The sequence below is a fragment of the Vulpes lagopus genome, chromosome 5 (genome assembly GCF_018345385.1).
Source record: "Vulpes lagopus strain Blue_001 chromosome 5, ASM1834538v1, whole genome shotgun sequence".
In the NCBI taxonomy this organism is placed as follows: Eukaryota; Metazoa; Chordata; class Mammalia; order Carnivora; family Canidae; genus Vulpes; species Vulpes lagopus.
The window spans coordinates 60668610-60690964 of record NC_054828.1 but is presented as its reverse complement, the minus strand read 5'-3'; the positions used below and the strand labels follow the sequence as shown (position 1 = coordinate 60690964).

At 41.5% G+C, this 22355-nt stretch overlaps 1 protein-coding gene across 5 annotated transcripts in view; it reads right to left on the bottom strand.

Moving 5' to 3' along the window:
* GRIP1 (glutamate receptor interacting protein 1) overlaps positions 1–22355 on the bottom strand; it is a 655025-nt gene that overhangs the window by 55662 nt on the left and 577008 nt on the right. For all 5 annotated transcript variants that reach the window (XM_041754753.1, XM_041754748.1, XM_041754749.1 and 2 more), the window contains 3 exons: positions 21216–21402; positions 20475–20620; positions 9573–9653 (listed from right to left, as the gene is read on the bottom strand). In XM_041754753.1, coding sequence (XP_041610687.1) covers positions 9573–9653; positions 20475–20620; positions 21216–21402 — 414 coding nt within the window. The remainder of the gene's footprint in view (positions 1–9572; positions 9654–20474; positions 20621–21215; positions 21403–22355) is intronic.

Sequence of the window (22355 nt, the reverse complement as noted above, 5' to 3'; positions counted from 1 at the left end):
GTACAAAAATATCATCTTCATCTAGAAAGTTTACATTTAATTTAGGTGTTTAATAATTAAAAGAACCCATACTGACATTTATAAAAAAAGAAAAAAACAATTTGCCTCTGAGAGGAGATATTTTGCTAGTTTGAAGTCTGTAGTGATTTCCTTTTAAGGATCATTAAAAGGCCCCTAAAGTAAGATTTTATTATAAACAGGCTGATCACCCCATAATAATCATAGAACCATATCATATCCCATAATCCCATCTGAATCCCAGGAAAATGTTTATGCATAAGAACAGATGGTTTAATATCTCAACACAACATTGAAAGAAAAAGCAAATACATATACCAATACCTTACCCACTGTCTAAATTAGCCCATAGTAAATGTTAAGGGGACTTCATTCAATCATTATTCTTAGCTTCTAGCAAAGTATGTAAAACATTCTATTCACTACAATTAATTCATAATTTAAACCTCCACTCAATGATTTGATAAAATTCCTCCAGATAAATATAAGCATTTAGCATTTTTATACACGTCATAGTTTACAACTGCAAATTGTTTTGGGCATAGGGCTCAAAGACAAAAACTTTGTTATGACCAGAAAATGCAACTTTTTTAGCATCTGCCCATGAATTTATACTCTATTTTGCCAAGCTGTAGTAACCATCACAGAGCACTCAATGCTTCCCTTGGTTTTTAATGAAATCCATGTTCCACTGAAATGGTCTGAAATGAAACAATAGTAGAGGCAACAAAATACATCAAACCTGTCTCTGTCATCTTTGTAACAGAGGAAAATAGCACCGAGGCCTCTTGGACCAACCCACACAGCTTTGCACAGAGGTTTGAAAGTTATCATGGCACATAGACACATATGGTGGCTATTCTTATATTTACTAGATTCTTCTCTTTTTTTCTTTAACCAAGACCATACCTGAGGCCTGAAATCAGGGTAGATGCCCACTGGAGTGATGAAGTTGACCCAGGAAGTGTGTCCAAATCCATATAAGCTCCTGGCACTGTTGCTACCGTGCCTACCAGCATATTAAACGTGGCTCTGGGGGCTCAGACATTGTTTGCATATCCAAGTACCTATGTTTTAATTCTCCGCTACTTGAGAAGGAGTCACAAACCAAGCATGCTTTGCTTGACTTGTAGTACTTTAAAAAATTAGATTAGTTGCCAACATTTAAAAATTAGTAGATTTCATGCACGTGGATAGCTTCTTTTAAAATTTGTGGGTGGGGGGGTGTAATATGGTAGAGGAATCAAGAGCTGGGACTTGGCAGCCAGAATGCTTGGTCCAAAACCCTGACTCTTTAGGCACCTGAGTTTTTTCACCTACAGATGATGATGATGAATAATAATAATAATGCTTATCTCAGAGATTTTTTTTTTTTTATAAGGACTGAGTTTTACATTGAAGTAGACCGGACCAGTGCACATGCTACTATTATGATTATTTAGTAATGTTAGATACTTCTCAACTGCCCTCTTGGGAGCAGCCTTCAATTTCCCACTTGCCACTGTCCTCCCTGGATGGATCTCATTCACTGACTTGCCTCACTCCTGAGGGCTTCTGAATTTGCGACCCTTTTAACGAGAATACCCTAGCGCTTAATGCTGTGAATTTGACTGAAGTTATCCACAGAGTCATTTGTTTAATAGATATTTATTGACACTAACTATAAACTAGGCAGCTCTGCTCTGGGCAGAGGCCATGAACCCCTAGAGAAGGTGTATAACAGAGGTGGGGGACAGGGATGGTTAAATCTCATGAAGTTATTAGCCATGAAATTCTCTCTTCTGCAAAGTGATTCCAGGTGAGAAAGCCATATGAACCATCATATCGTGGGGAGGTCCCACTATATGGGTGTGGCCTACCAAGAAGGATTGCACGTGGTTATTGAGTTCCGAGAAGGACAAAACAGTTTCACAATGCTTGAAATCTCAATATAAACATGTACAGAACTGAAAGTCAGACAAAAGAGAGAGAACAATGACACAAATCCCGTGTCATATCATATATATTAAATTTAAAATACTGCCTTTTCCTTAGTCATAGTTCCTAAAATAATTTTAATTCAAACTCTTCCATCTCTGTTAGTTGTTTTTGTTGTTACAAGTGCTACATTTTTGAGTCATCTGCAAGTTTTTTCAAAACTCATCATTTTCATGCCTTTTACAGCTATTTTGCAAGTCAACAAGACGATGTTCCTAGAAAAATTATCCTAAATCACCAGAACCCACTTATATAACATCACAATGATTGATTTTTTTCGTGCTGCCCATAGATGTACATTCTTGATCCTCACAAGAAAACTATCTACTATATTGTTTTTAAAATTTACTTTTTAAAAACTATTTATTTATATCAAAATTACACATGCATACAATTTGAAGAGTCAAAGTTCTCCAGGAACACCTCTTTATTTCTTACTTCCCTAGATGCAATTTTTGGCTATTGCTATATTGCTAAATAACACACAGTGTTATTATTTTTCAGTGCTAATTTTTTACTTTCTGCTATGAAAGATGAGGAGTTAGCTCTCTCTCACTCTATATCTGAACCAAATTCACATATATTTTTTGTCCTGTGGGCTTTCTCCATTCTTCCAACGTAGTTTTGTCTTAATTTTTTATAAGATCAATATTTGGCACTCTCCTTTATGACTACATAAACAGTATTCACAGACAAGTTATGTAGCATGATTACTTGCTTTTCACAGGCTCTGTTTTCCCTGTAGCTGTCTATTGTCTTGGTGTCTTTGCTTAGTTTTCTTGTGTTTGTCGTGAATTCAACTCCTCAGATCCCAGGTTATATAAATCTTCTCTGAGTATGATTAATCATATCAGGGCTTCTTGCAGAGAAGCTTTGCTTTCCGGGGTTGCTACATAGATCTTGGGAACTTCCTTCCCACAGACGCTGGAAGATGTTCTCTTGACTTTTGTTATATTCATTAAGCAAGAAGGTCATTACACTGAGGTGGCTCTAATGGGGTGATGGCCTATAGAAGTAAACCAAGATCTAAGCCTGTCAATGCCTCAAAGTTGCAAAATTAAATGCTAAGGGAAACCAATCACAAACAGCCAACTAGGCTTTAAGCTACAGCCAACGAATAATTTCCTTTGTCTGTGTCTGCACTTTATCTACATGTCTTCCCCCAGGCTCCAGTGGGTAGAGCACTCCTAACTACTTCCAGTTTGGCACTGCCTGATTTGAATCTATTTTTGCTTCAATAAAGTCTTAAAAATTTTAAGACTTAAAATTAAGTGTATTCACAGTATTAAATTAAAATTTTAATTATGCCTCCATTTATCTGTTTTAATATGCCTCCATTTATCTGTTAACCCTGCTCTCTTGCATCCTTGGAGCCTTCACACTTTTCTCTACTCCCTCATATTGTAATGGCTATCATTTGGATATTGTGTCCTTTGGATTCAGCTTGTCTAATTTTATATCTGTAGATTCCTCATTTCGTTGTTATTTTCTTCTAGTTTCTGGAATTTTCCCTCACCTCTATCTTCTAATTTTTTTTTATTTTTTAAAAAGATTTTATTTATTCATGAGAGACACATACAGAGAGAGAGAGAGGCAGAGACACAGGCAGAGAGAGAAGCAGGTTCCATGCAAGGAGCCCGATGTGGGACTTGATTCTGGGTCTCCAGGATCACACCCCAGGCTGCAGGCGGTGCCAAACCGCTGCGCCACCGGGGCTGCCCAATCTTCTAATATTTTAATTGCTGCCATGTTCTTAAGTTCCAAGAGCTCTTTGTCCCCCCTCCCCCCACCCGCCCCCGCTTGGTATGTTGTCTTAGAAGAGTATTCACTTCCTGCCTCCCATCCACACATTATCCAAGGTTGTTACTGATGTTAATGAAACCTTGTTCCTTTTTAAGGTTTTCTTTTTCCTGAACATGCTGCTTCGGTCTTTCTTCCTTTTTTTTTTTTTTTTTTAAAGATTTTATTTATTTATGAGAGACACGAAGAGAGAGAGAGGCAGAGACACAGGCAGAGGGAGAAGCAGGCTTCATGCAGGGAGCCTGATGTGGGACTCAATCCCAGGACCCCAGGATCATGCCCTCGGCTGAAGGCGGGAGCTAAACCACTGAGCCGCCCCAGGAATCCTCTTCTTTGTTTTTGATGATAGACTTGCACATTCAGTTTTTCCCTCTGGTGTCTGCTTTTTCTTGGCTGTCTGTTCACATTAAAGAAGCAGTCCTACAAAACTGTTAGGAAGCCTGGTGCACCTGAGAGGGGTTTGTGGACTATGGGATCCCTGTTTAGTTCAGGCCAGGCTGTTTCTTTGGGTCAGATGACTCTGATCCTTCCTCCCACTTGGAGGGCATTAGCCTGGCTAGCTGGCCTCTCTGAGCCTGTGGAGGGGAAGAAGACTAGCAGTCTCCACATTCAGTGTGTACACTTTGCCCGCATCTGCTTTTGTAGAGCAGCACTCCTACGCTCTTCTGTGCACTCCCAGTCCAGAGGCCCTCGACTTCATGCTTTCCAGAGAAGGAAACTCGGTTCTGCCAGGAGGGGAGGGGTTCCTGGCTGTACTAGCTGTGGGAAGGCATCTAAGGGATTGATTCCTTCTTCACAGGCTTTCAACCATTCCTCGTGTCTCAACTACCACCGGTGTCACTTCCAGAAGTTCCCGCCCCACAGCTTGTGCTTGTTGGGAGCTTAGGATGCAAATCAGGTTCCTTGTCAGTTTTCCTTTCTGCTTCTTTAAATTCATCTTTCTCCATCTTCTCTGCCACTTCCAAATTTGGTTGCTGCTATCTATTTTCCTTTTCTTTTTCTCCGTATGGCTTGTGCCTTTCGAAAAATCTTAAACTGTCATTTATTTAAAAACCATATGGGGTGGTAATAGCGCTACATGCTAGTGTTCAAGCTATTATCTTTTGATCCTGAGGATTTAAAAATCACTAGTCCTTTCTCACTATCAGGAACTGAGTCTTAAAGTGAACATTCTTTGCTTCTCAAATAGTTGTTGAAAGGTAGAAAATGACATTCTTGACCTTTTGCTTAAAACATTTTGTATTAGGGGCGTTTGTGTGGCTTAGTGGATGAGGGTCCACCTTTGGCTCAGGGCATGACCCTGGGGTCCTGGGATTGAGTCCCACATCAGGGTCCCTGCAGGGAGCCTGCTTCTCCCTCTGCCTGTGTCTCTGCCTCTCTGCGTCATGAGTAAATAAATAAAATCTTAAAAAAAATAAAAAACAAAATCCTCTGTATTAGAAGACAGATAAAATCTTCTGAACTTTGGAGCTAATTAAACATGAATTAATAAAGTATCCCAAGAACATTTGATAATATCGCGGCATTTATGGGTCTTACTCTGCTAGTCGAGGTACTTTGCTCAAAGGGCCTGATACTGTGTCCAAACTACACTGGAGACACACACACACACACACACACACACACACACACACAATCATTCAGTTTGACTTTACTTGCAACCATATATATGATACCTGGCAAGTAAAACAAGTTATTTGATTTGAAATGGAGCAGTGAGTAGAATTTTTATTGCAAAGTTGGCAAAAAAACTTGAGCCATTCTCTCCTAAATACGCTTAAGACTTAAGAGGAAAATGACAGATTTGTTGTGCTTGTCATAAAGGCTGTTTTACGATTTTATGTATATATATATATATAAAAAGCAAGCCTTTGTTCCTGAAAAAAATCCAGTCACAACTAAAAAGGAAAGTCAACAAATTAACTCCACAAAGTGCTGTCTTTTGCTTCTCTGATATAGGATGTGGGAAGGGTCATCAATCATGCAGAGGCAGTGAGGAGTGCTGGTGTGACAGCAAAGCCCATGCCAAGTCAGACAGAATGGGTTTGAATCCTGTGTAGCCCTCATGAGCTCTGGGTCTTGGGCAGGGTACCCAGCTGAGTCTTTCTTTTCTAAAAAATGGGCATAGATGCCACAGGGCCCCTTTGAGGATTAAGCGAGAAGCACACATAGAAATTGCTTCTTGCCATGCCTGGTACAAAGTAGATAAAAATTCTGGTAGTGAATCTGCAGAGGAAAACATCAGTATCAAAATAACTTTACTGACTACTGCAGGTGACAGTGGCCACCAGGGTTCTCTGACTTGAAAGGCCGGTGGGCTGCGTGGCAGCGTATGCGCTCTGCTTCCCTATAGGCTGAGGCATCAGACCTTCGGGATGCTACTTCCAGCGTGAGACTGTTCCACTTTATTTGCTATAATAAATCGCTCCACATTATAGCAATCACATCAATAAAAGTAATGCCCGGTGCTAATGTGCTATGAACGTCTCATCAGGAACTTAAGAAAATTAGCCTAAAACTGCTCACCACATCCAAAATCAGAGAGACTCATTTCTCAGTCAATTAGGTATGAAGAGTGAGTGAGGCTTCAGCCAAGTGTGAAAGGCTCTGGTGGAAAGCTTCCTGAGATGAAGGCCCGCTTCTTGCTCCTCAGGTTCTCACGGGGTGAAGGAGACAGAGGAGGACTTTGTATATAGTAAGAAACATCAATAAACTCTTGCATTGCCTCAGTTTTGCTAATAGGACCTTTGTGTTTGAGAAGAGGGTCCCTTGGTTTCCTACCTAAGTGCTATAATTGTAGTTGGCATGAAATTTTGTGGGGTAGAGCTTGGGTTGAGCTATTTCATGAAGGTCTATATGCAAAATAAATAGCAATAATCATCATAATCACTAATACTGTTAGGGCTCATAATTGGTTCGAGGCACTTTACTAACTCATTTAATCTTCTCAAGATTTCTACGAGTGCACCAATTTATAGAAGGACAAGGAAATGGTACAGAGAAGTCAAGAGAGTCAAGGAGTGGAGGAGTGTGGGCTCTGAGGCCTTGCTCTTAATCACTTTTCAAGTAGGTGCTGCTTTGGTTCACACCAGGCCCTTTGCATAAACATCTGCATTTCATCATCTCCTTCAAAGGCTCATTTCTGGAGCTCACAGTGGTTAGAAGAGGATTGTTAGCAGAAGATTGTTTCTGAGAGATTCCTTATTCATTCGCTCCACAAAGACAGGGATGAAAAAAAGCACCTTGTACAAAATGCCAGGAGCCACGCTAGGCCTCAGGAGTTTACTATTTCATAACAATAAAAATGGATTCTGGCCTTTTTTTAAAAAAAGTAAATTCTGTTTTCTCAATTGGGAAAATATGAGTATTTTCCATGAGGAGACACAAATTCAGTACAGTGATGATAGGTTGTATATATATGGAGCTGTAGCTCTAGATGGGCTGACAAGCGTGTTTGACAAGCTTATGTATCATACCTCCATCCAGGAATGGCGTACACTTCTAGCTTCCGTGAAGAGCTTTAGCTCACGTGGCTAAAAGTTAGACCATTCTTGTGGGGGCTTGGGGGAAGTTTCTATTATTGGTATTAAGTGTAATAGTACATACATAAAACCATCATAACGCATAATTTTAAAGGATTCTTCACATGAATAAAATATGTTGTAATTGTGTATACATGAATACACTTCAAACAAATTGAGCATCTAAGTATTGACTTAAAAAAGGAATATATCGCAGGATTAGTTTTTTAAATGGATACTCCACAGTTATATTTTATATATATCAATTTTTTTCTTTACATTCTTAAAAAATTATAGTGGACGCAGGATGTTACATTAGTTTCAGGTGTGCAACAGTGATTTGAGACAAGTTGATTTGTTAATGCTGTGCTCACAAGTGTAGCTACCACCTGTCACCATGAGCTGCAATTACAAGACCATTGACTATGTTCTTCTCTATGCTGTCCCTTTTCTCCCTGTGACTTATTCATTCCATAACTGAAGCTCTATCTCCCTCTCCTCTTCACCCATTTTGTCCATCTCCTTACTCTCCTCCCCTTACATATATCACTTTTTAAGAATAAATCTATTGTACATAAAAAACACAAAGACCATTTTCCCCACTTTAAAATCTGTTAAATTCCAAAACTTCGCATAGGGCCTAGGCATGCTAAGCATTCAGAATGCATTTATCTAATGAAGGCAAAAGGAAGAAAGAATGGAGTGGAAAGCAGGGCCTCTGAGAGCAGCGGGCAGGTTATGCACTTCTCCGAGAGAGATGGCTTTCACAGCCAATTCTGATGACACAAATCAATGGAATGGAATTAATAGAATAAATGAGAGCAGGTTTAACGTTACATGGGGGTTGCAGCAGCTACCTTGAGCCCCAAATATTTTTTGAATAATTAAGGTCTGATGAGCTCTCCCCTAATTTCAGTAATCACCACTGTTGACAGAATGACGGCACACTTGCTTTGTTTCATAATGAACAAACTGAGAAGCTAAGTCATCCAATTAAAGGCATAAACGACTTCAGTAGTACCTAGAATAGGTCTGGAGTTTCCAAAATCCCATCTCATCTTTCTACTTCTCATAGAGAGGCATGTAGACACATCATCCCTACTCTCTTCCCAGTACGCCACACACGGGGGTTCAAGAGGTGGGTGCAAGTGCTCTCTCATACACAGAGCTGCTTGTTCTTAACATTTATTCTGTATTATGGTTCCACTATTTTTTTTTTAGTGTTGCACTAGATCTGTCTGATGTATTCTTTATACCTAAAATTTCATTTTCATTGTTCCATTTATATTGTCGAAGTTGAAGTGGACAGGCCCCGTTTCGTACAGCCCACTTGAGAACTATTTTTGCCTTAGCCACTGAAATAAATGCGGTCCAGCAGAGTGTAGTGAGGCACTTCATGTAACCTTATCGCTCTTCTTGAACAGACCACTCCTTGGTCACAGACATCACCTCTTTGGTCTTTTTGCGTTAATCATTTGCTTTGTTTTCTTGGGGGCATTTATGGATGAAACTAGTTGATGGATATTAAAAGCACAAAAACTTCAATTCACATTCTATAAATGGGGACTGAAATTTTCAAAGCTGTTTTTACCAAAGCAGTTATAAAGCCAGAGCCCGAGGAAAGGAGGGAATTAAGCACATTTATATGCTCTGCTTTCCTTTTTTTGGTTTGGTTATTAGCCAGATACCTTGGACCATGCAGGAATTCTAAAAGTTACTAAATTAAGAATCATTATATTATTAGTCTTGCCAAACGGCTTATTGGTGCATACATAGTGGACCGACAGGAGCATAATCTTAAAAGGAAATAAATGTGATTTTTGTTTTTAAACAGATTATTGTGAAAACAATCCACAATATAGGAGAATTTAGAGAGCCTATAAGCGTTTCTATGCTCATCTAGTTATTCGTGGTGGGGGTGAGATGCATTTATTGAATACTTACTACTTGCCAGGAACTCTACTAGGTATAAAAAATATGTTCTTTTATTAAATACTTCAAATAATCCTTTATTTTTTAGATATCCTTATTCCCATTTTACAGATGAAGAAACCTACAATCGGAAAGAGTTTAGGTAACTTGCCCCTGACACAAGGGCTGGAGGTGCTACTGGCTCTGCCTGTTTGTAACAGGACATAGAAATGTGGCAGTAACACTTAAAAAACACTTGTCACACCTGCAAGACATCTGACAGTACAATTTTCTAATGTCTTTTTCAAATCCTACATTTAAAAAAAAAGGGTCACTTTTACTTACAACTTATGGTTATTCCAAGTTCCACACTGTGTTTCTTGGGGAGCTTCACGTGAAACGTGCCACTACTCGGGATGACGGACTCTGTAATTTCAAAACAAAGAAGAGATGTTTGTACGTGACCTGGAAGCACCAATCAATGAAGATGCATCAGGAATTATTGTGTCATAAGCGTCTGAAGTTAAAGTTGTGGGAAGTGAAGCAAGGAGAAGGCCCATAGGATCCTGATGAACTCTGCTCCTGGTGAAGCACACCTGTTGCGCCCGAAGGCAGCCGTGCGTGATTCACAGCAACACCTGAGCTCAGTATCCAGAAGTGTCATCTGGGCAACCTTTGCATCCCATTCACCTGGACTGGGTGAAAATGCAAATACAAATACAGCTTCCTGAATCACCCCAGATCGACAGGATCAGAATTTCTGAAAATAAAGCCTGGCAATCTGTGTGTTAAGCATGTTCTCCAGGTGATTCCCAGGCACACCAGAGTTTAAGAACCATGGGTCTGATTATATTCTTTTTTTCCTCTTCAACCATGTTTCCCAGAGTTACCTATTCAGCGATACTTTCTCTTTTTCAACCTTTGTTAGAAGGTAGCTGGAGGAATCGGTTTTCAGGAGAAATTTCAGCTTGATGAGATGGTTGTCGATCTGGGGGGCAGCGAGGTGCCTTCATTTGTAATATAAAGAGTGAAAAATATACCCCAAGAAGGTGGAGACAAGAGTGATACTTGAAATATTTCACAACCAGAATGGTATTGGCCACAACCCCTCAGCTTGGACGCTGCCTGCGGGGTTGAGACACAGGGCGCCAGGAGGCCCCCACTGCACAGAGGGCTGCCCTTTGATTTCTGGATCCTGGGGAGCTCCAGGAGGCCCCAGGGAGGAGCAGGAGGGCAGGGGGTGCTGGAGCAGAGTGAAGGTGGGCTCAGTACTGGCCGAGCCCTACAGAGGGGAGCTAACAGAAAGAGAACCGGGATCTCAACTGTGGATAGAACGAAATTGAGTTTACCAGGGCCTGATTAGTATTTGAGAAAAGAACTGCTACATAGATTTAGATAGACTAAAATTCCTAAAATTCCTTTGTTAGGACATTCTGGGAAACCTTCAATGAGACAGAAGGTTAAAAAGAAAATATCCACTGAGGAGATAACATCTATTCATACTCAGCTGACTGTAGTCCTTTCTTGCAGGTTTTGGAAAGGGGTGCAAGGGGGTGGATGAAGGGAAACATCAGCAAAAGGGTGGGGGCCCTGTCGGATGGCGGAGCCACACCGTGGTTACAACTAGCTCTTGGCTCAATCTGTTCATCAAGTGTTTAACGCCTTTTCTGTCTCTGCAAAGCTCAGGTGAAAGTTGGGAGGGCCTTGTGGAGGCAGAGCCGGGCTATTCCCTTCTTGGGCCGTAACTTGCTCTTCCAGGCCTGTTATGCTTTCCCAGGAGAAATGCAGGCAGTAAACCTTTTACAAGACCAGAAGCTGATCTTCCAACTCAGAAGATTTGCCACCAACTGTTAAACTGGAAAGCACAATAAACATTTGATTTCTCTGGGCCCTCCAGGCTTCTAGAATACCACCTGTAAAAAAGGATCTGCAAGCTGCCCCTCACAGATCCCACCGTTGTGCCAAGTAAAGGCAAGTCTTCCCTTTTGGGTCTTTTCTTTCCTTCCAGTGCTTTGCACATTTCCCAGGGAAGCTGGGGAGGCTGCTGCTTCTCTAACCCCCTCCCACTCCCCCCCCCCCTTTTTTGAAAAGTTTTTATTTAAATTCCAGTTAGTTAATGTACAGCATAACGTTAGTTTTGGGCGTACAGTTTTGTGGTTCAACACTTCATACATCATCCTGTGCTCATCACAGTGCCCCCCCTTAGTCCCCATCACTTACCCCATCCCTCTGCCCACCTCCCCCCATCCTGTGACCTGATGGTGTGCTCCCTACAGTTAAGAGTCTGTTTCTTGGTTTGTCTCTCTCTTTTTTCTCCTTTGTTCATTTGTTTTGTTTCTTAAATTCCACATAAGTGAGGTCTCTCTCTGACTTATTTTGCTTAGTACCCTCCCACTCTTCTTAACTCTGTCGTGAGGGTCACAGACCATGTGAGTGGATGTCTTTGGCTTTGCTGTTGTCCTCAGCGAACATTCTGACATACCAGAAAGGACCCGTATATATTTGTTTCTTCTCTAAGAATTCATATGAGGGGCACCTGGGTGGCTTAGTGGTTGAGCATCTGTCTTTGGCTCAGGTCATGATCCCGGGGTCCTGGGATCGAATCCCCACAGGGAGCTTGCTTCTCTCTCTGCCTCTCTCTCTGTGTCTCTCATGAATAAATAAAATCTTTAAAAAAAAAAGAATTCATGTGAAATGTCCCATTTCTCAACAGTACTTGAGGTAGATGAAGTTATTTCCCCTGACTTCAAAACGACTGAATAGTTTTGATACTTTGGGGTAGAAAAACAAACAGGGTCAGGAACAACATGTGGGTGTGCTTATTTCCTTGGTTCAGAGGCCTCAGGTGTCATACATATTACTTCCAAAATATTCCTCAGATCTGTGCCTTCCATTTCACCCCTGAGTCCTCTACGTTCTCCCTTCCATTAATGGAAGGCTAACTGCCACCCTTCTTCCTACCCTCAACGTGACAGTTTAAGAGTAGAGAATGAGCATGCAGAGTGGGGGCAGAGAGGGCGTTTGAAGTGTCCACATTTTGCCCACCGGCACCAACAGCCAGTCTGCAGAGAGAAGGGAGAAACCAGCAAGCCTACCTGAGGAGCATGTATTGGAGCATGTATGTCTTGGAGAGTGCCTGTGCTTGGCGTTGACAGCTCTCCCCTCTGGTTCTAGGCTGTGCTGGGCCTGCCTGCATATCCTGTCCTCCAGGGCTGTGAAACTCCTGTGTGCTTCCAGTAAATGCTCCTTGTCTGCCTGAATTAGCTCAAGTGCATGACTGTTGCTTGCAACTGAACGATCTCTGATGAACATGTTGATCTAGTAGCAGACATGGGACCGCCGCTAAGCAGAAAGCATCCACAAAAATGTTCGTGGGTGTAGTAGGAATCTGATTACCCAGATAAAACACCAAGTGGTCCATATGCAAGTGCATAAGAAGCTTTAAAGGCACAAATAGCTTCACTACTTAGGGAACTTGTTTCATGTTTCTTTTTTTTTTTTAGTGTTATTTTTTTTTGCCAAAATTCTCTGTGAAAGGGGAGGGGAAAATATGGTACACTTGCATGTATGTATTCATGGAGATATGTAACAGCTTGTCCACGAAGCTATATAGATGAGGTCTTGGAATCCTAAGGGCCAGGAATCATTGATCTAGAATAGTTACCATAGCAACATTTTGCTTTTATAAATTTTTGATGCAGGGAACCTTGACCAAGATTAACACTGTTAATGACACTGGAGGAGATATTATCACTTCCTGGAAAACAGTAATGAATCATGTTTGACTACATAAGATTTGAAATATTCATAATGATGAACAAATATCAACAAATGATGATCAGCTGTGGCTTCACTTTAACCTTTAAATGTCAACATGATTTATTTTATATTTGGGGTTTTTTTTTTTTTTTTCCTACACAGTTATTTGGTGGTTAAAGCAAAGGCATATTTAATTTGGTGTTTCTTAAAGAAATACTAGTAAAGAGGAAAAAGATACTTGGAAAAATAATAGGTTTAAAATAAATAAGATGTTTATTTTGTTAGACTCCCATGTGATTATTTTGTGCTTCCCTTCTTTTGCTTTATCTTTGTTAATACTATAATTAAAAACACATTTGGGTAAACAGAGGCTCCCTGCTTTCCAATTGGCCTGCTTTTTCTGCCTGAAGCATTAGTCATTGGCACTGTAAGATAATCACCGCATCATAATTCATTAACCTGGACACCCTTGTGAGATTTGAAAAATTAAGAGATTCTAACGGGGTGGGTGGTGGTAAATGTAAATGCTTAACTTCCACCCACTCAGAGGAAAGCACTGGGGGCTCTAGTAATGATGGCAAATATCATTTGATAGGGTTTTCCCTGGGACTTCTTCTTTTCAGAACAAAGCTGCATCTCTTCCAACAAAATAACCTCGGAGTTAAAGCAGAATCTTTAAGTATTCACATTTTTTTAAGACTGGTATGGAAGACAGTATTGGGATGTCTGGGTGGCTTAGCAGTTAAGCTCCTGTCTTTGGCCCAGGGCCAAAGGGTCTCGGGATCGAGTCTCAGTTGGGCTCTCTGCATGGAGCCTGCTTCTCTCTCTGCCTATGTCTCTGCCTCTCTCTGTGTCTCTCATGAATAAATAAAACAAAATTTTAAAAAAAGAAAAGACAGTATTAAAGGCAAAATGTAAATTGTACATATATTATGAATATAGCTTTGTAAAATTATACGTATGGTAAAAAAATTGGTAAAGAAATAGAAAAAAATTAAACTTTTGTCTTTTAGAGTGATGAGGCTATGAATCATTCCAGCTTCAAAAGGAATCCCATAAATGTTACTACAATGTTGTTTGTACAGAGGTACCCATCTAAAGAGATATATTTAGGCAAGAGTATACTCACAGTCCAGCTTTTTAAACACTCTCTATGTCACTTGAAATATTTATAAAGTAGAGATGGCTTACCTCTGAGACCAATAACTTGGGAATTAATATCTGGGCATCACATATTTTTGAGGAAGAATTTTGGAAATAGATGGCCCACAGCCGGATAATTAGGAATACATCCAGAAGGATAAGGGCAGTCTTGAAATAGCTCATGTCTGGAGATTTCCTACCAATGTTCCAAGTTCTCAAATGGCTAAAAAAGAACTTTCTGATTCCAGTAGTTTCCAACAGATTCCAGTAGATTGGTAATGGCTAGCTAGTAGCTAGAGTGTCTTATTGGAGATCCTGATGTTGTCCCTAGGCTTAGGAGGAGGATACTGAAATCAGTTAGAAATCAATGTCAGCCATGGGAGGAGAGCACGATAGGATTGGAGCATATTTTTTTCTGGCCCTATTCTGCATCATATCTATCCATTTGAAATGGGTTGTATTATGGAATAACCAGGGCAGAGTAGAAGCACGTAGGTCCCTTTTTTTCTGTCTCTTATTCAAGCAAGCTTGGTACTGAATAAAGTGAGTTTAATAGACATAGTTTCTATATCTTAGGAGCTCAAGCCAAGGATATTCAAGTATCTAGTCAACAAATATTAAAGTGTATATATACATTAAATGTGGATTACACGATGAGCAAATATTGATGATACACATAAAAATGCATTTACAGCACAAATAAATACTTAGATACTGCTGATGGAAGAGGTCAGATTCTGCTGGCCATTCCCTACGGGAGTGCCTCAAGTAAATGCTGCTCAACATCCTACAGCTCCCAGGATATTCACCTCCCCTCAACAACCAAGGACAGTAGGGCAGAGGTTCAGAAATCCTGCTCTGTCATGCTGACAACTCTGACATCTCTTTCAAAGAGGCAGTGTGATATGACGTGGAAAAGACAGGTGCAAGTCAGCAGACCTGGGACCTACTCTTCACTTTGTAATATGACCTTGGGTTTCCCCACCCAAACTTCAGTTTTCCCATTTATAAATAAATGGAGATAGTGAATCATACAAATCACTTCACCACGAATGTTGTGTGCTTGTAGTAAGTACATTCTGGAACTTCTGGACAGCCTTCTTTGAAAACCATACCCTCACTGGCACCTGACTTATTCTTACAGGGTCCTTCTATCAGATTCCTGCTTGGCCGCAGCTACCAAACCTAAGAATTAGAAACGTGAACTGAGGATGCCTGGGTGGCCCAGTGGGATAATTGTCTGATTCTTGGTTTCAGCTCAGGTCATGAGCTCGGGGTCATGAGATCAAGTCTTGTGGTGGGCTCTGCACTGCTTCTCTTCCTTTCCCTCTACCTGTTTCTCTTCTCTCAAATAAATAAATAAAATCTTAAAAAAAAAACACACACACAACAACTTGTACTGGTTGGGGACTTTGGCAAAGTTGGGGCAAACAAATACAATCAAGAAAGAACTTGTACAGAGACAAATAGAGCAGATATGCAGAAACGAGCAGCACGGAGAGGCCAGGAACCCCAGAGAAACAGTGGGTACAGCATCAGTTCTTGATGCAGAAACTGAAGTTCCTTGTTCCAGTCCCTCAGGAGAGACAACCACACTTCATTCATTCATATTGGCTGAGAGTCTCCCCCATTCCAAGGGCTACTGTGGGTGCTGGGATACATTCGTGAACAAAAGGCACAAGTCTCTGACATCATAGATTTTTTTCCCACTGGAGAAGACAAGACAGTAAATAAATCCACAACATAACACCAGGGCATGAGAAAGACTGAGAAGAACCATAAATCTGGGCAAGGGGACAGAGTGATAGATGAGGGAAGGATTCTCTGAACAAGTGATATGTGAGCAAAGACCTGAATGAAGTGAGCGAACCCCCAGACCGTAGGAGGACAGAGCTACCCAGGTGGGGGCAAAGTGCAGAGATCCTTCGATAGGATTGTGTTGGGCATGTCAAAAGCAGCCAGTTCACACTCCCGTCCTCATTCCAAGTCCTGCCCTCCTCCTGAGGGACTCCACTGTGTGCCTGGTGTTTCCATCATGCTGCATGTCCAATTCCCGGACCTCTGGCTGAATAATACTCGCCTCCACTCCACATCACTTCTGTAGCTCGCTACCCTGAGCCTTACTTGACCTTCTCTGAAATCCTAAGCTCTAATATGCCACTTGGACCTCAGTCTCCTACCATCAGCTCCCTCCTCAATTTTCTCTTCCTATGCCCATTTTTCTTCCTGAATACTACTAGATCCTTAGTCTTCTCTTTCTTTCCAGTCTACCACGCTGATCCATTATTGATGTCCATCCCTCTGCAACCTAGATTCCTCCAAGGTATCATGTGTAGTGGTAAGAGCATGGCCTTTGGAGCCAGTCTGCCTGGGTGAAAATCCCAGCCCTACCATTAACTTCTGTGGGCCTCAGTTTTCTGGGGACATAATCCTAGTGACCTCCATTGCTGTTATGAGCTAAAACACACACAGTGCTTAGAAGACTGGCATGCCGTGGAGTAAGCATTTGATAAATATCATCGTGAGTTTTAGGTTATCACCAAAATTATTCATTTGCTCTTCCTGCAACAATTTGACTTGCTATGACTTTAGTTTTCTTTCTGTCAAACCTTCTCCAGAAATCTTAATCTCTGGCTCAATCTAATTACCTCCTGCCTCTGCTGTTATTCCTCAGGAGTGGAGGTCACCTGACAAAAAACTACTTGCTCATGCAGGTTGACTGTGCTATAAACTTAGAGCCTCCAGACCCTGCCTGGTCCACTACCCAGCCTGAAAATCCCTTTACAAGAGTCTGGTTAGTTTTCTCACTCATTTCCCCATCAGCTATTCTAAACAATCTTTCTTTTCAACTCCCCAAGATGCTGATCCTTTTACCTTTGCTTGACAGTTCATACATGAGATCCTAAAGACACAGATAAAAATGTGCTGATAGTCTCACATCCTTCTCTACAAACTCACAAGAGGCAGCTGCCAACCTTCTGTCTTGGACTAGTTACCTACCTATGTTCTAGGTAACTTCCCCTCTCATCCCTTTAGGGACTTCTATCCATCAATTCTCTTTTTTCTTCCTCATTCACTTTAGGCCCCAAATATGCTCTGATCTCTCTAATATCAACAAGACAGAACATCATCTCCCCTCTGGGCTCCCCTCTATCTTTCATCCCATCTTTTTTTCAGCCACAGCTACGCTTCTTAACATTGCCACATGTTCCCGAGGGCAAATGTGATTTGGATTGAGAACCACTGATTAGAGGATAAAGCAATACAAAAATAATGTCCAGGAGGTAACTAAATGCTGGAGCAGTTCTGAAAAGGGAACGCCACAGAGGCCTCCATCTTTACCCATTCACTGCAGTTTTCCAGCCGTCCCCTGTGCCAAAACCCAGGCCCACGGCAGAAGGCAAGCCGAACTTACCCGTACATCTCCCCCCTCAACCCTCAGCTTTCCACAGCCTGACTTCTGCCCGCAGTTCCTTGAAACTCGGCTGCAATGTGTTTTTTTTTTTTTCCCTAATTGCCAAATGCAGTGGACCTTTCCTGCCTTTTATCACTTGAATTCTCTGAAGCACCTTTATGCTTTTGACCATGACCTGGAAATTCTTGCTTTGGCTTCCAAAATGCCACCTTCTTTTGGTTCTCTTCCCACTTCTCATGCTGCATCTTCATTATCTCCTTCCCCTTTCAGTTTTAGTATTCCTCAGACAGAGTTCCCTCTTTCCTGCCACTCGTTCCCTAGTGCTCTCCTGTATTCCAGTGACTACCAATCACTTGCCATGGTGGTCCCTCCGCAGGGCTGCCCTCCAGTCCGCACCTCTCATCCTAGGCTCCGGTGGTCTCCTGGGCTCTTCCTTTAACATTCCAGTGGCAACACATATAAGGTAAGTCTGTTCTTGTCTTGCAGCAGTTCTGGCTCTTGTCTAATTGGTTCTGAGCACTTTGAGGATATATATATAATATTTTATTTATTTATTCATGAGAGACACAGAGAGAGACACAGGCTCCCTATGGGGAACCCAAAGCAGGGCTCAATCCCTGGACTCTGGGATCATGACTTGAGCCAAAGGCAGACGCTCAACCACTGAGCTACCCAGGTGCCCTACTTTGAGGATATTAATCCTTCCTGTTTTCTCTTTAAATGATCTAAATATAGCTCAGTGCCTAACATTTAGTGACTGGTGCTCGATTATTGACTTTTGAATGAAGGAATGAATGTGCTTATCCTTTTCCCTAGAATTGGCAATGGATTGGCCTATCCAGGCCTAAAATAGATTTGTTGTTATCCTCAAATTTCCATTCTTCAAGTCTTCCTCTCCTGGAAATCATCACTATTTACTCAATGGCTGACCCTTCCATGTCAAGAGTCATCCACGATCTTCCCTTTCTCTCATCTTCCATATCCATTCCAGAAGCAAGATCTGTCAGCCCTCCTTCAAGCCATGTCCTAAATTTCAGTATTTTCACCAAATCTAGTTCTACCACCTTGCCCAAGCCATCATTATTTTTGACCTATCCAACCACTGCAACTTCCTAACTAGGTTTTCTGTTTCTGCTATTGTCCCTTCTCATTTCAGAAGGATCTTTAACACATTAACCAAGATAGCTCACCGCTGTCCCTAAAATGCTCCATGACCTCATTACACTTGGAATATAAATTCTTTATACCAAGGGACTGCATTAGCTGGTCCCTTCCAATCTCTCTCACCTCATCTCCGATTCCAAATCTAATCCCCACCCCAACATCCTTATGCTGCAGTAAGAGCCCCAACTTTTAAAGATTTACTGATTTAGTTGAGAGAGAGATTGAGTGCCCATGCTAGTGGGGGGAAGGGCAAAAGGGGGAGGAGAGAGAAAGAGAGAGAGAAAGAGAGAGAGAGAGAGAGAATTCAAGCAAACTCCCCACTGAGTGTGGAGCCCAACCTGGGGCTTGATCCTATGAGATCATGACCTGAGCTGAAATCTAGAGTTAGAAGCTTAATTGATTGAGCCACCCAGGCACCCTAGTAAGAGCCTTTTTTGCTATTTCTCAAACCCATCCAGATTATTATTCTGGTTCACCTCTTTTACACTGGCTGCTCCTTCTACCTGGAATACTCTCCTCCCAGATTCCCATAGAGCTGGCTCCTTCCTGACCTTCAAGTCTCTGCTCAAATGTCACTTCCTCCAAGAGTCATCCCACGCAATTAGCTCCCCTCATAGCTATTCTCTAATCCGCATCCTGCCTTACTTTCCTTGGGGTACTTATTGCTGCCTACATTTATATATGCTAACTTAAATCAACTTTCTGTAACACCACAAGCTTCATGAAGAAAGGAATTTTTTTCCTTCCATGTCTACTGTTGCATCTCCCATGGACACTCAACAAGTATCTGTTGGGATAATGCAATCTCTATGTCCAAAGGCACATCTTTAATGATTGGTAAAGATCATTGGCTCTGTGAGATAGTATTTCACTGTGTGAAGACACTTTTATTAAATGGAAACCAGCACCAACCTCTACAACCCACACACCTGTTAGCTACTAACAAGGGTTCCCTTCCTGACCAAACATAAGTCAGGCTCCTCTTCTCAACTAGGCCTTGTTTTTGGCCTAGCCCTTGACCTGCTGAGCCCAATTTTAGTGAGAATAAATGCTAAATCAATTTATTGAGAATCCCTCCTTGAATATATAATCAAATTCCTCATCCCCACACCCTGGGTATCTCATCAAGTTCCTGTTAATCATTTTCCATCCTATGACTTCCTCACCCTTACCTCGCTGGGGGCCATAAATTTCATTCCTGGTTGCCCTTACTGGTTTTGGACTTGAGTTTAATTTCTCTTTCCTATTCCAAGTCTTGATCTCTATTAAATAGTCTTGAAGAAAGTCTTCCTTGCTTTTAACAAGTGTCTGGTACAATTTGTTTTTAACACTAGAGACTGAATATTTGCTTGCTGGGCTTGTATAAATCCACCTAATGAATTTTCATTGTTCCCTACCAATCTTTCATACATTCTTTGCAGTGGGAAGGGTCAGAGAGGCTTTTCTTGTCTGTGTGACAGAAGAATATGATTTGCCCACCATCTAGGGGCAAATCAGGAAGAATAAATGCTACATGATTTTTTTTATCACCTTTATAGTGGCTCTTACTTATTCATTTTGTCACATTTATTTTCAACTGTTCTTATGGTGACACTTTAATGGATAGCACAAAAACAATGATCAAAACAAAATGACACCCCAAATCTCCTAAACAAAAACGTGTTCAGCATGTGAAAAAAATAGTTCCACCTCTGCCATATAATTCATATAATTCACATGTGGTCCACTCCCGACTCTGCAGCTGATTTGCAATTATATGATCATACCTGCAACATCAAACTCGATTTCCAGGGTGACCTTGCTCGTGATTGAAGAGTCTCGGAGGAGCTGGTTGGCTTCCTCGAAGGTGCTGTCTTCAGTTGGAATCCCATTAATAGCCATCACTCTGTCTCCAATCTGTAGCACCCCACATCTATATTTAGAACCATATATTAGAGGATGTAGACAGAGCAAATAATTATCAAGTTGAAGTTGCCAAATCTATTTTGTTTTATCCCTGTGAAATAGCATACCTATTTGCTCTTGTTTATTCAATGATGTGGGCATATATCGAGTCAACTGCAAGGTCTGGCACTCTTGCATTTCATGGCTACAAATGTGAGCGAGGGAATCTTGATATATCCCAGAGAAGTGATTAATAATTTAGCACTATGGTGTTCTTATAATCTGATCTGGACCAACATAGAGTAATGGTGAATGTACAGTCCCCCCCCCCTGCTGCAGAGAAATTATTATAATAAAGTTTGAACTTCAGAGAGATTCTCCTTTTTCATTACTATGGCTTCCAATCCCTGATGGACAAAAATCTGCTAGATAAAGGCATCCATGCTTGTTATTCTTCTCAAACCTTATCAAGAACATAAAATTTTATTGTCAGCACAGAGAGTTCATTACATCCTGCATTTCCTGCATTGAGCACTGTTCCATAATTTATCAGCTATTCAAAGATAGCTGCCACAAGAAATGCACACACACACACAAAAAGACGCTGTGAAAGAATGTCTTACCTCTCTGCTGGGCTGTCAGCTTCAATATAGGAAATCAGAGGTGGAGAAGAGAGAGTCTCCGTGGCAAACACACTGCCCTGCAGTTGGATCCCAAATCCTGTCACAGGATCTGCTGTCAGCACAACTTCTGTGGTTTCTGTGTGAACGACCTGCCCGGCCAAACCCACTGTGCTTGAGGCTAATGACACTAGAGGAACAAACACAAAAAACTATGACTTTAGGTTGGAGGAAGGATACCAGCATTTCTTTCTTTCTCTTTCTCTCTTTCTTTAGTATTAGAGAGCAAGAGGAGAGGGAGAGAATCTCAAGGAGGCTCCACACCCAGCGTGGCGCCTGATGAGGGGCTTGGTCTTACGACCCTGAGATCATGACCTGAGCTGAAACCAAGAGTCAGATGCTTCATCAACTGAGCCACCCATGTGCCCCAGAATGCCAGCATTTCTGACACAGATCATGTCTCTGGGGGAAAAAAAAAGCTCACTGGCAATGGTGGGAGATTATATTTTGGTCTTCTAGATAAAAACTTAGTCATAACTGAACTAGATAAAGGAATCTCCCAATATTTGTCACATTTTAGTCACAACACCAGTGTGGCCTCCTCCCCGTACTCAGACCCTGTAGCAGGGATAGTTGTGGGAGCTGTAGGAAGAGAATGGCCTTGGGATTGGGTACCTGGCTTTTGGCCCTGGCTCCGCCAGCAGGCAACCAGCTGTGTGACCTTGGGGGAAAGCATTCATTTCTTTCCTCTCTGAAAATAAAGGGTTGGGCTAACTGGTCCACTACGTTTTCCACTCTATCCATTTGTTGTCTAAGCCTTAAAGTTTTTATAAATAATCTGATCTTCAGCTTTGAAGAGAAAGACTGGCTCCTGGAATGGTGAAGATATGCTAATCACCAACCTTAATTTCGCACCAGATTGGCATGATGGAGTCATTTAAACTTACATTTCTCCTATCCCCAAGTTTGGGCTCTTTAGCCTTTGTTCTTTCTCACTGGTTCTCCATCCTACTTTGTCATCTATTTCATCTTTCCTCTGGTCCTCATCTAAGCCCCCAGATGTCCATCTCTGTCTTGTTCCTAACCCCAGCCTGGGTCATGGAAAGGCCACTCAATTCCTAGAAGCCTTTCTCTCAGCATTCC